Genomic DNA, 14,523 nt, shown 5'->3' with positions numbered 1-14,523 from the left:
CATAAATCTTCTTCTTCGTTTGTATACAGCACAAGCTTGTCGTCGTCGTATGGGAGCATGCTCTGGATCAGCACGTCGCTGCGTCCTTGGACGACACCTCAGCACCACTGTGTGTGTTACGGAATGAGGTGTTTTTATGGCGGCCGGAGTGCAAATCCTCCAACCACCTTGAGAGAGGACCCAGTGAACTGGTACTTATTTTGCCGACCTCGGAAGGATGACAGGCTGAGTCAACTCCACCGGGCGTGACCGGGATTCGAACTCAGGATTCTAGGATCCCAAGCCAGCACCCTTACAAGGCTGTGGGGTAGTATCATCAGCTAAGATCTGATGCAATGCCCTCTGCTGGTTAGGGCAGTGATTTGTAATTTGTTCATGGTGCCGACAATAGCTCGCCTACTCTTTGCGAAGGACAGCATGGGATCTTTAACGTACACCAACGATTGCTGGTAGACAGAATTCCCATTTAACGACCATCTAAGGAACGGCAGACACACACATAGATGAATCGACCTGCTTGTGAAACACAGGGTGACAGTTTCTAACTGGGTCAGGATTCCAACCCAGGCTCGACCTCCCTGACCAAGGTCCTTGTCCGGTTGCCCAGTTTGGTCGGACGGCCAGCTCTAAGAAGAGTCTGGGTGGTTCCATATTCTTTCCATTTCCCAATGTTGGAGCTCACTGTGCTCTTGGGGACTTTCAATGCTCTACAAATTCTTTTATACCCTTCCCCAGATCTATGCCTCCTGACAATTCTATCCCGGAGTTATATGGACAGTTCATTGGACTTCATGGTAGAGTTTCTGCTTTGACATGCGCTGTCAACTGTGGGACCTTATATAGAAAGGTGTGTTTCCCACACATGTGAAAGGGTCCAGGTGGCGAGTGACATTTGTATGGTGAATTTTTAAGTTAATCGTGTAGCGGCATCTGAAAACAAAACTCATTTTTGCAGCACACCTGTGCAGTTTAACACAGCCTCGTTGTCATCCACCTTCACATCAAACCAACTTGAGTATGATGTAAACAACACACAAAGTGAATGCAGGATGCAAATCCGTCAGTGTCAAAGCCCTCTACGGCGTCTTTATCAATGGCGTAACCAGAAAGTGTGCGCAAGGAACTTAAATCTAGGACGAGGCCATGAGGCCCATCAAGCTTGCACAATCCTGCAATATCTTAGTGCTGTCCCATCCCCACTACTGTACTTCCAGATACCTATCCAACTCGATTTTAAAACAACCCACTGATTATACTACCACTACGCTTGAAGTTTCCAGGAGGAACAAATTCCATGCGTGGACCACTCTGAGTGAAAGACTCCTGCCTTACTACCGTCCTAACTGTCCTTTTCCTTACTCAAACTCTGCCGCCCGCCACCATTTTGAGTTAGGGCCTTGTTCTGTCGGCGTCTATTCTGTTGAAAAATTATTCTGCACTCTTTTTGTGTGTACCCTTCATTATCCTGAGCATCTCTACCAGTTCCTCTCACAATTGTCTCCTTTCTAAAGTATAAAGTCCTGACTCCTTCAGCCGCTCCTCATAGCTTAGTCCAGCTAGGCCCAGGATCAATCTAGTTCCTCTGTGATATATCCTCGATTATGGCAATTATGTCCTTCCTCCGATGTCGTTTCATTCGCATGTCGCATGTCAACAATGGATGCCACGCATAGTAGCCACAGAATAATTCGCATCAAAAAAGCTTTAACGTTTCAATTGAAACCACTCTGAGTGGAAATCTTGCTTTCACTATTTGTTGTGCCAATAACAATTGCATTACTGCTTTTCTTTTTCAAGGAAAGGTATTTTGACAACACACAACTTGGTTTACGATATAAATGTGATATTACCTCCACCACCGGAGGTGGGTGGAGGAGGTTATGTTTTCACCCCCGTTGGTCTGTGAACAAAATATCTCAAAAAGTTGTGTGGCAGAGATGTAGCGTATGTCACAAGGACGAAATTATCAGATTTTGGTGAAGATCCGGATCCGGATCCGGCTACTAGAATTTTAAAGTGATTCTTCACCATTGGGAGATTGAGACAAAAACGATACATAGCAGGATATCTCAAAAAGTTGTGAACAGATTTGGACCAAAGTTGGTGGACATATTGGGTGTCTGACAAGAACGAATCGATTCGATTTTGGTGAAGATCTGAATATGGATTCGGATATGAGAATTATTTAATTTTTCAAGTGATTATTCACCGTAGAGAGGTTTGGCGAAAGGCGACATATAATATATTTTAAAAAGTTGTGGACGAGTTATGACTAAACTTGGTGGATGAGTTGGTTCGGTGACAAGAACCAGAAGATTAGATTTTGGTTCAGGTCCGAATCCAGATCCGGCCTATCAGTGGTATAGAAACAATGAACTGTTCAGCCTGGTGGAGGTGTGCTCTCTACCGAGTGCCCTCCTAGTTTAGGGTTAGTTTTATGGTGTTAAATCATTCATTTATTCCTTCATGGTTACTAAGAAAAGTATTTCGCAACCTTCACTTTTCTGCATTCCTCATGAAACAGAGAGCAGTCAATGTGCTAAAAATACAAACAATCTGATCTCTTTCAATCCCAACATCTACCAATACCCACAGAACTCTATCCGTCACAACCTTTCGCTGAACCGATACTTCGTCAAGGTTCCGCGTTCCCAGGAGGAACCCGGCAAGGGCTCCTTCTGGCGCATCGACCCAGCGTCTGAGGCCAAGCTCACGGAGCAGGCATTCCGTAAGCGCAGGCAGCGTGGCGTTCCCTGCTTCAGACCTCCACTTGGACCACTTTCGTCAAGGTGGGTGCAGATGCAGTCATAATAATAATAATAATAATGCATTTATTTTATATAGCGCTTTTCAGGAAGCCCAAAGACGCTTTGACAGAGTGCAAAACATAATGCAGAGCAAAACATAAAAACAATTGCAAAAAAAGAAGAATCAATAGGGAAATATTCAAAGCACAAAGGAGGGCGAAGGAGAGGAGATAGTCAGGGGTTAGATGCTGTGGGTTAAATGTTGAATGCAGTGTTATTAGGGTGGGTCTTGAGTAATGTTTTGAATGTGGTGAGTGAGGAGGAGTCTCTGATGGTGTGAGGTAGCGAGTTCCAGAGGGTGGGAGCAGCGATGGAGAAGGCCCTGTCCCCCCAGGATCTAAATTTGTTCCGGATGGGGGGGGTCAGGAGGTTGGTACCAGCAGAGCGGAGGTTGCGGGTGGGAGTGTGTCTGGAGAGGAGGTCAGCCAGGTAGGATGGGGCCAGGTTATGGAGGGCTTTGTAGGTCAAGAGGAGGATTTTGTACTGGATTCTCTGGGAGATGGGGAGCCAGTGAAGCTTGTAAAGGACGGGGGTGATGTGGTCACGGGTCCGGGAATGGGTGAGTAGACGGGCAGCGGAGTTCTGAATGTATTGGAGTTTATTGGTGATTGTTGAGGGTGAACCATAAAGGAGGCTATTGCAGTAGTCCAGACGGGAAGTGATGAAGGCGTGGATGAGGGTTTCTGCAGCCACGGAGGAGAGGGATGGACGGAGACGGGCGATGTTTTTCAGGTGAAAGAAGGCTGTCTTTGTGATCTGTTTAGTGTATTTGTCGAAGGAGAGGGTTTGGTCAAAGATGATGCCAAGATTCCGGATGTGAGGGGAGGTGGATACTGGGAAACCGTCGATGTTGAGGGCAAAGTTATGGGTGGACTTGGTGAGCGTTTTTGGGCCAATGATGATTATTTCAGATTTATCACAGTTAAGTTTGAGGAAGTTGATTTGAAGCCAGGATTTTATTTCAGTGATGCAGTTTGTCAGGATAGAGTGGGTGGCGGTGGAGATGGACTTGGTGGAGATGAAAAGCTGGATGTCATCAGCGAAGCAGTGGAATTGGAGACCATGACGGCAGATTAAGTGACCGAGGGGGGACAGGTAAAGGATGAAGAGGAGGGGCCCAAGAACTGAACCTTGGGGGACACCTTGGGGGAGGGGAGCAGTGGGGGATTTGCAGTTTTTGATGGAGATGAACTGACGTCTGTCAGAGAGGTATGATTTAATCCAAGAGAGGGCAGTGCCGGTAATGTTAAAGGTGATTTCAAGTCGGGTGAGGAGGATGGTGTGATCGATGGTGTCAAAGGCGGCGCTGAGTTCGAGGAGGATGAGAATGTTGAGGTTGCCAGCGTCAGAGGAGAGGAGAAGGTCGTTGGTGATTTTGAGGAGAGCAGTTTCAGTACTGTGGTTGGAGCGGAATCCGGATTGGAATGTTTCATACAGGTTATTGGCAGAGAGGTGATGTTTGAGTTGAGTGGCTACAGCGCGTTCCAAAACCTTTGACAGAAAGGGTAGGTTGGAGATGGGTCTGAAGTTATTTAGGGTGTCAGGGTTTAATCCAGGTTTTTTCAGAATGGGTCATTCGTGTCATATTCGCTTAACAGGTACACCAAATCCGCATTGACAGGTATTCCAATAATTGTTTCTCGTGTCTGCATAACAGCTTGGAAAATCGCCACCTGCTTGTTCTGCAAATTGATAAGGAATTATTTTTTTTATCACAGGAAAAAATTCCTGAATTAATGTGGTCGATGTTGAAGACTACTTTCAAGCATTTCCTTATTCTTTTATTGAAATCAACTCAATAATTATCTTACTGCTCCCCCTATCCCCACCAACCCCCAACTTTTCCAATCGATTCCTTTTTCCTCCGCAAACAATCCTCTTTCCAATTTCCCTCCCTCCTGCCTCAATCCTTCCCTTTCTTCACTCTTCTCATCACTGCTTTCCTGGAACCCGATTGTGTAGGACAGAGTAAGTAATGCTTCTCTTTGCGCAACCCACAATCAACCTAATCACATCTCTGGCCTTTAAAGTTCCTGCTCTTGCTGTACTTGTATGCTATTACACTGTCTGTGTGTCTGTATTATCCGAAGAAATAATTACTAGTTCAATTCAAAGATTCTTCGACTTAAATATTCCAGAAGTTCTGAGCAACGTGCACTTGTCAAAACCTTTTTTCTTTGCATCTGATGGTTTCTGTCGAAATTGTTTGGATTATGGCTCACCGGGCTGAGCGTCTGCAGTTCAAGGATTATATGCACGAATTCGTCATGCTCCCTCGGTCTCGGGCTTTCGAGATTGTGCTTTCCAATTTTTCTGCTTCGTCATATGCTTCACACTTTTGGACTACAATGCAATTAGTTCATGCTTTTTTTTCTTCTTTTTTTGTATAAAAAGTCGAGGCACGTGTAAGAGCTAACACAAAAGCACAAAAGCATAAACATAAACAAACACACATGAAACATAATAAAGGGAGCAGGGGACAAGAGGGGGAGAGAGAGGGAAGCACACAAACACTAGAGAATAGGGACATCGGGAGATCTGTGGAAGGCAGAGTGTTGGGGGCGGGGTTCACGGAATAAACAAGATGGACACTACAGGTACTTTCAGGTAAGAAAACGGGATTCGAAAAATATGGATTTGGGGTGTATTAACGGGGGTAGAACCTCTGCCACCGAAGGTGGGATACAAAACATAAACTGTAAGGCCTGGTGAAGGTATGTGCTCTACCAAGTGCCGTTCTAGTTTTTATGGTTTAGTGTCTTTTGGTCCTTTATGGTTTCGGTGACAGTTGAGCAGAGCTACTTTTTACAAGGTAGTACTTTGATAGCAATTACAATTTTAGGGCATCTAAGAATAAGAAAGAGCCTGGCGTTGGCTTAGCGGCTAGGGTGACAGCTTAGGATCCTAGGATCCTGGGTTCGAATCCCGGTCGATCACTGAATTAACGCCAGGGGGGTTGATTCAGCCTGTCATCCTTCCGAGGTCGGCTAATTGAGTACCAGTTCACTGGTAATTCCCTGCTTGTCGTAAAAGGCGACAAACAGGGTTGGCGGCAGGAAGGGCATCCGGCCGTAAAACATTGCTTCAAAAAGGGGACCGAAAAACAACAACAACCACGGTGCCCGAAAAAGGCCAAGCCCCGCTTGCGGGGAAAAATGGCCTCTAAAGGTGTTTTTTTTTTTTTTTTTTTTAAGAATGAAACATAAACTGTGTATGGCACCATGTGTAGATTAAACCAGATGGGAAATACTGCCAGCACCATTTCTTCGGAGCATTAGTGAGCTAACTGGGTTTCTATTGACTTCATTTGTGTTAAGGCAATTGTCCTGAGACTAGCTCTACTTCCAGAAATTTACTCGAATCAAAATTCTCAATAATACTACCTTCCACCAGATTTTAAACCACAACTCCTGAGATGCCAGTCACGTGACCTTGCCATGGGCCAAAGTTGTACATATCCTTGGTATTTGGCCCTTGAATGCAAATCTATTCTTATTGGCGTTGCATTTGCCTGAGTCTTTGCTTCTGAATCCTTGGCAAAGTCACATCCCACCACAAACTCTCGTTTAATTCCAGTCTGGTTTTAGTAAGGTGCTCTTTTGTAGGAATTACATTCTTGGTGGAGGGAGTTAAGCAAGCTGTTTCATCTTCAGTCACAAGAACATAGATTGTGGCAGAGCTTTGGGGTGTTTACGACAAGTCATAAAGGTTTCTGTTGCTCACAACCAACCCTGTACCGGTCAGCACTTTCACAGGTTACAGAAGGCCTGAAAATATTTTGAGTGGAATATTTAGGTAAGGTATCCAACAGGATTGTGCAGAGGTTGCGGCCTTACCTTTGACCTGTTAAGTCTGTGTTGGATTATCAATCTGACTATAAACTGACAGTTTGGTGATTTACAGGTTGGTCGTTCCATCACAGTGCAAGCCATCCCTCCTCATATGTATGTTAAGCGTGGTGTCCTGTCGGCTGTCTGCTAACATTAAGTCGGTATATGTTACAGATCCCACTGCCTTTCGTGAAAATTAGGCGAACCTGAACAAATTACAAATTTCTGCCCTGACTAACACTGGGAAGGCAAAGGCAAACTGCCCAGGGTAATATTACCTTAGTGTTGCTTTGGCAGCGATGAAGAGTGCGTTTGGACTCAGCACCATACAGAGAGAGAACGAGGGAGGAAAGGATGGAGAGAGAGGGGTAGAGAGATGTAGGTAAAGTAAATATGGAATGTGGATGTTACCTAATAAAAGGTTGATTGGACAGGTGCAATTTTTTATTACTAGTGAGGTACCCGTGCTACGCACGGGTGGGAGGCCATAAGCAAACAGACAATGCAGAAACGGTGAATGCTAAAGCATGAAACCAATAAATTCCACATTCCTGTAGCACCTTCAGTCGCACGTCAGACATGGACAGCAAGTTCGTGAAGGACTTCCATGAAAAACGTACCCATTCGCAAACAAACAGGTACGTGTGTTCCATTCCCAGTCAATGGCGAATCTGCATATGGCGATCCACGAATTCACGTTTAGAACGTAAAACCGTCACAGCATTTCGTCATTCACTTGAACTCGATATCTCTTTTTTCATTCCAAACAGCATAACTGCAATCACAAATACACATTAATATAATAAACTTTTAACAACATTCGTGACATAAACAAATATTTAAATCCTGATGTGAAGTTCCGTAAGGGTGGGTGAACACAATTACGAATTCAAAATCGTAATTGTATTCACTCAATTCCAATCATCCATTGATACTTTAACGTTTAACGATTAACGACTAAACATTACGATTGAATGAATGAAATGAATTCATTCATTCATTGTTACTTTACGTTTAACGATTAACGACTAAACATTACGATTGAATGACGGTTGTATTGGGATATTATCAAACCTGCGCATTGCCGTAATCTGTCCACTTCCGCATTAGCGGAAGGTTCATAATTCTCATCAAAATCTAAACAGTATTTGTAGAATTTAAATAAAAGCCACATCACTGTTCATGTCGGTAAATACTATTCCATCGTGTTTGAAAAAACTGGAAAATTGGAAAATTGGGGAAAAAATTGGAAAAACAATATAGCCTATTTTACTCCAAGGGGTCCCAGGAATACCCACCCAAAATATAGTTGCAATCGGTTCAACCGTTTTTGCAGTACCTTCAAACGGACAGATGGACGGACATTTGGTGAATTATCGTTAGATTATTATTTTTTTAGGTCTATGATGAATTAGTTGCTACCCTTTGATGCTTAATTAATAATTGTAGTAGCAATGATTGTCTTTCACTGTTAATATAATTCTGTCCCAGCATGTTGAACTCTATCCTTCTCTGGCCTGGCTTTAGGAGTGCCCCACCATCCCCCAGCCATTCTGGGTCGCTCTCTGCTCCTGTCGGTGGAGGTCAGACACCAGACTCGCTATCTCGAGAAGGTTCGCCTGTGCCAAGCATGGGAGGTGAGGCTAATGGGCCCACAGATGTTGCTGCCAAACTGGAGGGCGGGTCTGAGGATCGATGTTCGCAAAGTGCCCCAGGTATGAATGTATTTTATTATTGACCTGCCCCTTTCAGTTAAAATAGCCTGGTTAGGGTGTCGGTGTCGGCTTGGATTTGGGGAGGAGGGCGGTTCGGAGGCGGTTAGGGTGTCGGCTTGGGATCCTAGGATCCTGGGTTATGTTTCCTTCTGTTTCATGGATCCTAGGATCCTTATGTTTCATGGATCATAGGATCCTTACGTTTCATGGAGGGCGGTTAGGGTGTCGGCTTGGGATCCTAGGATCCTGGGTTTGAATCCCGGTGTGATCGCTCAATTAACGCCAAGGGGGTTGACTCAGCCTGTAATCCTTCTGAGGTCGGCAAATTGAGTACCAGCTCACTGGCAAGAGGCGACTAACAGGGTTGGCGGCAGGAAGGGCATCCGGCCTTAAAACATTGCTTCAAAAAAAAGGGGACCACAGTGCCCAAAAAAGGCCAACCCTCGCTGTGCGGGAAAAATGGCCTCGAAAGGCGGTTTTTTTCTTCTTCCCTGTCAGTTAAAATAAGAATATGGAATGTGTGTCAGCACATACCAGCATATTGATTTTGTAAAAGTAAGATCTCCTTGTTGTTGGGGAAGTTGTTGTGACAAAATATTTGTTGCGACGATATATGAATGTAATCATTTTAAAAAGACGTTATGTAATGACCGATTTTGGAACTTTTTCATGTTCATCCACTGTTGCATGTAATTATTTATGTTGTTAGGGTCTCCCATCTCTGCACCTACCGGACTCTTGGTCCAGCACCAGCTTCCAGCCGTCGTTTCGAGATCCATGAGTTACGGACACTTTTCAACCGCTTCCATACCCCCGGGGCCTCGGCCCAGGCCCGCATTAGTTACTACCTATGCCAATGGCTGCGCCATTGGGACGTCTCGCCCGGAGGTCGACGCCAAAGAGCTGAAAGGTGCGCAAGCCGAGCCTGATGCCGTGCGTATTGATCGAATTGTTTTACTTATAAATTTACATGTGTCTGCTCAAAAATAAATAGAATTATGAAAAATCACTAAATTTGCAGGACAGTTAAAGGAGTTGTAAATTTATGCTGTTGAAGTGTCTCATGTTCCATGTTGTGTCACATGCGAGTTGTCTCATTGTGTTTTACATCACCAGGTAGTTGCAAATGGTTCTAAGTAACTTTACAAGGCGCATGGTAGTGAGTGCCCGCACAACTCGGCTGCATGTCATATTTTGGTGAATAGATGAGGGTCACTTTTTGAATTGAGGGAATATCTCGAGAAGGTTCGCATATTCCAAAAACAACCACCTCCTCCCATTGTGCCCCTCTCCCCAACTTCCCCCGTGCAGGACATGTGAAGCTCGGCTTCTCGTTGTCATCGAGTGTCATACAATCTCCGCTGTCCTCACATGCTTCTGTGTCGGAGACACAGCCGTCGCAAAATCTGGAATCTCACTATGCGGCAGTACCAGGAACTGGATCTGACCAGGGAGCACCTACAAACATCGCATCTACCTGCTCGTCGGCCGTTTCAGTCGTGCGTTCGCCTGGCTGCCTGGGACAACATCATTTCCCGGTGATGACGAGGGCACAGAACGGACTGAGAGCAACCCCCGCGCTTCACAGCCAATGGCTTGAATCACAAGGTGCGATATAACGCCATGCTGTGATACCTTTTCCACGAAGGGCAGTTTTTCAAACCTACTTATCACATTTCATAAAGTGGAGCAAGCTTGATTTGTTTTCCTCTAACTCGTGTTTTATAAACATCTAAATCCTAAGTTTGGCCTTGTAGGTGGCCGTTTTGCATCTGGGTTCTTAGGATAAAATACCCAATGGAGTGTTTCCAGTTACCCAATTGAGTCTAAATAATTAATCATTGCGACCCAAAAGTTTTGGCAGTGATATTTCAAAAAAAATTTTACAATATTTTTTAACTGCGCTTGACATTTTGAAATAACTTAAGTTAATAGAAAATAAAATGCTTTTTTATTTTTGTTTAACAACGCAGATTAGTAGGTCTGGGGATATAGATTACCAATCTGAGAATGAAATAGCGTTAGTACCCTACATCTGCGTACAAAGGTGCACTACACGCACGCACACACGATTTGATGCAGGAACAGGCGAGGATAACGAGATCCATTTGGCCCTGTGGAGTTATTTCCATTCCATCTTATCCCGCTCGGAGACAAAGAGAAATGTCTCTGACTGATACGATGGGATAGCACTGCCAATCACGGAAGTGTTATTTTGACGAATCAATATGTTTTTTTTATTTATGTATCTCCTGTCCAGTCCGGTGTTCTAAAAGCGTGTCATAAACTTGCTCAGATTGGTCAGTCATTCGTGCAAATCTTTGTACGTCTTTCCTGAGCAGTTTGAAAATGCCTAAGTGGTGACCTTGTTGAACTTTTTAAACAATCCGTCAAACCACCTTGCTTAAATTTCATAAATGAACAAAGACTGTTTTTGACTAATGACAGGTGCCCATCTAAAACCCTGCAGATGATGCAACGCTGTCGTTTGAGTGCAAATGTTAGACAGCAGAACATCATGTTCATTATTGCATCATGAACTAGAAGGGCACACAGTCGAGCACTTACCTCCGCCAGGCTGAACAACATATTATTGTATCCCATTGATAGGCCGGATCTGGATTCGGACCTGAACCAAAATCTAATCGGCTTGTTCTCGTCACCAAACCAACCTGTCTACCACGTTTTGTCATAACTCGTCCACAACTTTTGTTAAATATCATGTTATATATCGCTTTTCGCCCAATCTCTCAATGGTGAAGAATCACTTAGAAAATTAAATAATTCTCGTATCTGAATCCATATTCGGATCTTCACCAAAAACGAATCGATTCATCCTCGTCACATACACAACCGGTCCACCAAGTTTTGTCCAAATCCGTCCATAACGTTTTGAGATATCTTGTTCACAATGAGACAGACAAACAAACAATAAATATGTCGTGCATTGCACGATACTTGCGAAATCCCTAAAATATGCTGTTGGCCTATGATGACCTAAAAAAATAATTGGTTGAATTCAGTGACCAGATATGCAAATAGTCTTCAAATTTTAAATTAATCAGTTGAAAATTGACAATTTTAGAAATTTGGCCTATGTTGATATTTTGGCCTATGTTGACCTGTTGGGTCGGTGGTTGCTTTCGGTAAGCTGATGTGCAAATCCTATATAAATTCCAAGTAAATCAGATGAAAATTGAGGATTTTAGCAATTTGAAATGGTTATTGACATCTGGCCTATGCTGATTTCAAAAATAGTTGGTGGTTGAATTCAGTTTGCTGATATGAAAACCCTATTCAAATTTCATGTCAATCGGATGAAAATTGAGGATTTTAGAAATTCGAAAAAATGTGGTCAACCTATGGCCTATGTTGACCTTGTAACCTATGTTGACCTCAAAAATAAGTGTTGGTTGAATTCAGTTAACTGATATGAAAAGCCTATTCAAAGTTCAAGGCAATCGGATGAAAATTGAGCATTTTAGAAATTAAAAAGGTTGACCTTTTGGCCTATGTTGACCTTTTGGCCAATGCTGATCTCAAAAATAGTAGGTGGTTGAATTCAGTCAGCTGATATGTAAATCCTTTTAAAGTCAATCGGATGAAAAGTGAGGATTTTAGAAATTAGAAAAGGTTGTTGACCTTTTGGCCTATGTTGAACTTTTGGCCTATGTTGACCTCAAAAATAGTTGGTGGTTGAATTCAGTGACCATATATGCAAATCCTCTTAAACTTTGAAGTCAATCAGATGAAAATTGAGGATTTTAGAAATTTGGCTTATGTTAACCTTTTGGCTTATGTTGGCCTCAAATACAGTTGTTGGTTGAATTCAGTGACCAGATATGCATATTGTCTTCAAATTTCAAGTCAATCGGATGAAAATTGAGGGTTTTAGAAATATAACAAAGTTGGTGACTTTTGGCCGATGTTTACCTATTGACCTTTTGACCCCAAAAGCAATAGGCTTCTTGATTATGACCAGCTCCACCATTTGGTGAAGTTTCGTGAAGATCGGTCAAAATTGTAACCTGTAGGTGACTGACAGACAGACAGACAAACAGACAGAATGAAAAATCACTCATAGAGCGACACTTGGCAAAAGAGAACAAAGCAGAATGGCACTCAGTAGAGCATCCTTTTGACCTCACAAATAATTTGGTGGTTGAATTCTATGACCTGATATGCAAATCGTCTTCAAAGTTTAAGTTAATCGGATAAAAATTGACAATTATAGAAATTTGGCCTATGTTGACCTTTTGGCCTATGTTGACCTCAAAAATAGTTGTTGGTTGGTTTCACTAACCTGATATGAAAATCCTTTTTAAATTTCAAGTCAATCGGATGAAAATTGAGGATTTTAGAAATTCGAAAAAATTGGTTGACCTTTGGCCTCTGTTGACCTTTTGACCTTTTGTCCTAAAAATATATAGGATTTTGTCGAACCACGAACTTTACCATTTAGTGAAGTTTCGTGAAGATCAGTTTGGAATTGTGACCTGTAGGCAAGTATAAGTGAGTGGACAGATAAACACACAAACCGGGGTGATCGACATACTTGCAAAAAAAAAAAATGTTTCTTTTTTGCCAAGTAACAAACAAACCTACACAAACACACATACACACAAAATTTTAGATCAACATACTTGTCAAAAAAATTTTTTTTTTGCGAAGTACCAAACACACAAACCGGAGTGATCAACATACTTGCAAAAAAAACAATATATGTATTTTTTGCCAAGTAATAATGCACAAGACCAACCAATATACTTGAAAAATCTTCGATTTTCACAAGTAACAAACAGACAGGAATGAAAACATAACGTCCATCCACCTTTGGTAGCGGAGGTAAATATGATGCTATATATACAGTATCTTTTTGGCCCACCTCTCAATGGTGAAGAATTACTTTAAAAAGTCATCGGATCCGGATTTTCACCAAAATCTAATCAATTCGTCCTTGTCACGCACCCAACTTGTCCACCAAGTTTTGTCTGAATCTGTCCATAACCTTTTGAGACATCCTGTCCATAGACAAACAGACAAACATGGGTGAAAACATAACCTTCATCCACCTTCGATTAACAAAATGGGGTTTTTTTTTTCCCGTACCGTCCATATTTATTTTTCACATGTAACTGGAAACAAACTTTTTGTTTGGCATTGCCAGACAGCTTATTCGCATCATCACTACCTGTCCTGTATTAGGGGTTTTAGCCATATGAGCATTTTCTCTTGTGTGAACGTATCAAAGTGAATTTTCAGGAACCAGTATCCCCATGTAAATGACGAAAGTCTGACTTGACGCGATGCATTACCTTTACCTTTCTTTTAATGCTGGGGTGTCGGTGGTTTTTGTTTCAATTCCCAGGCAAAACCAATATTTCCACAGTACTGTCCAACACACCCAATGGTACATCAACATCCATGCTGACAATGGGTGCCCACATATTGAAGCGGCCTGGTGCAGCGCCTGCCTTGGGGGAAATCCCCGGGCGCGGGACGGAGTCAAAGAGGCCCAAGTTGGAGAATGGGAGCGACTGCATTGCTGCGAGCAACGGGACTATTGCAGGCTCCGAAGGGCATTTCATTCATCAGAACGGGGGAAACTAGTTCTGCTCACCAAAAGGCACAGTAGGAAAAGATAAAAAATATCGGTTGAGGAGGAAGGAGTGGAAGTAGAGCGGAAAGGATTTGTGGGTTATTGCTGGGTTCGGGCAAGGTCTGATCCGAAGTTTATGAATAGACGAGTCTCTGTGATTTGATGGATCGAGTAGCTTGGATAGCCAGTGAGTATCTCTGTGTTGTTCTCTCTTTGGAGTGATGTTAAAATTGGTCCCAATTCAGTTGTTGGTTGAAGGTTTTAAGGTAAACAAGGTGCAGAAGACCTTTATGAATGATGAGTTGGCAATTAATTTACTGATTTTAATGGATTTTTTCAGAGTGGATGTTTCATCACCATTTCCATTTCGTTTTGGGTCGCTCTTCTTGCACTAACACATTTGCATATCTTCACAAGTGCCAGCCGAGACTTCGCTGCATTGCACGCATTGCAAGTAATGGAAACACGTGGGCTTTGTCCTTGTACCGGGCTGCATTTGTCGGCCTGACCTTGAAGGCTCAATATTTTCCTTCCGATCGAGAACCAGGAAGCCCATGACATAATCGCCATTC

General features: G+C 43.0%; 1 protein-coding gene across 2 annotated transcripts in view; it reads left to right on the top strand.

The window, feature by feature from the left end:
• Nucleotides 1-14,292, top strand: part of LOC137422991 (forkhead box protein K2) — a 141,518-nt gene extending 127,226 nt beyond the window's left edge. For both annotated transcript variants that reach the window (XM_068109729.2, XM_078774805.1), the window contains 5 exons: nt 2,596-2,789; nt 8,165-8,352; nt 9,062-9,262; nt 9,664-9,960; nt 13,721-14,292. In XM_068109729.2, the coding sequence (XP_067965830.2) occupies nt 2,596-2,789; nt 8,165-8,352; nt 9,062-9,262; nt 9,664-9,960; nt 13,721-13,962 (1,122 nt within the window). In that variant the 3' untranslated portion in view covers nt 13,963-14,292. The remainder of the gene's footprint in view (nt 1-2,595; nt 2,790-8,164; nt 8,353-9,061; nt 9,263-9,663; nt 9,961-13,720) is intronic.
• Nucleotides 14,293-14,523: the final 231 nt, after the last annotated feature.

This window comes from Myxine glutinosa, chromosome 3 (assembly GCF_964187855.1).
Source record: "Myxine glutinosa chromosome 3, kmMyxGlut1.1, whole genome shotgun sequence".
NCBI lineage: Eukaryota > Metazoa > Chordata > Myxini > Myxiniformes > Myxinidae > Myxine > Myxine glutinosa.
The sequence above is the reverse complement of the archived record's forward strand: the minus strand, read 5'-3'. Positions and strand labels throughout refer to the sequence as shown.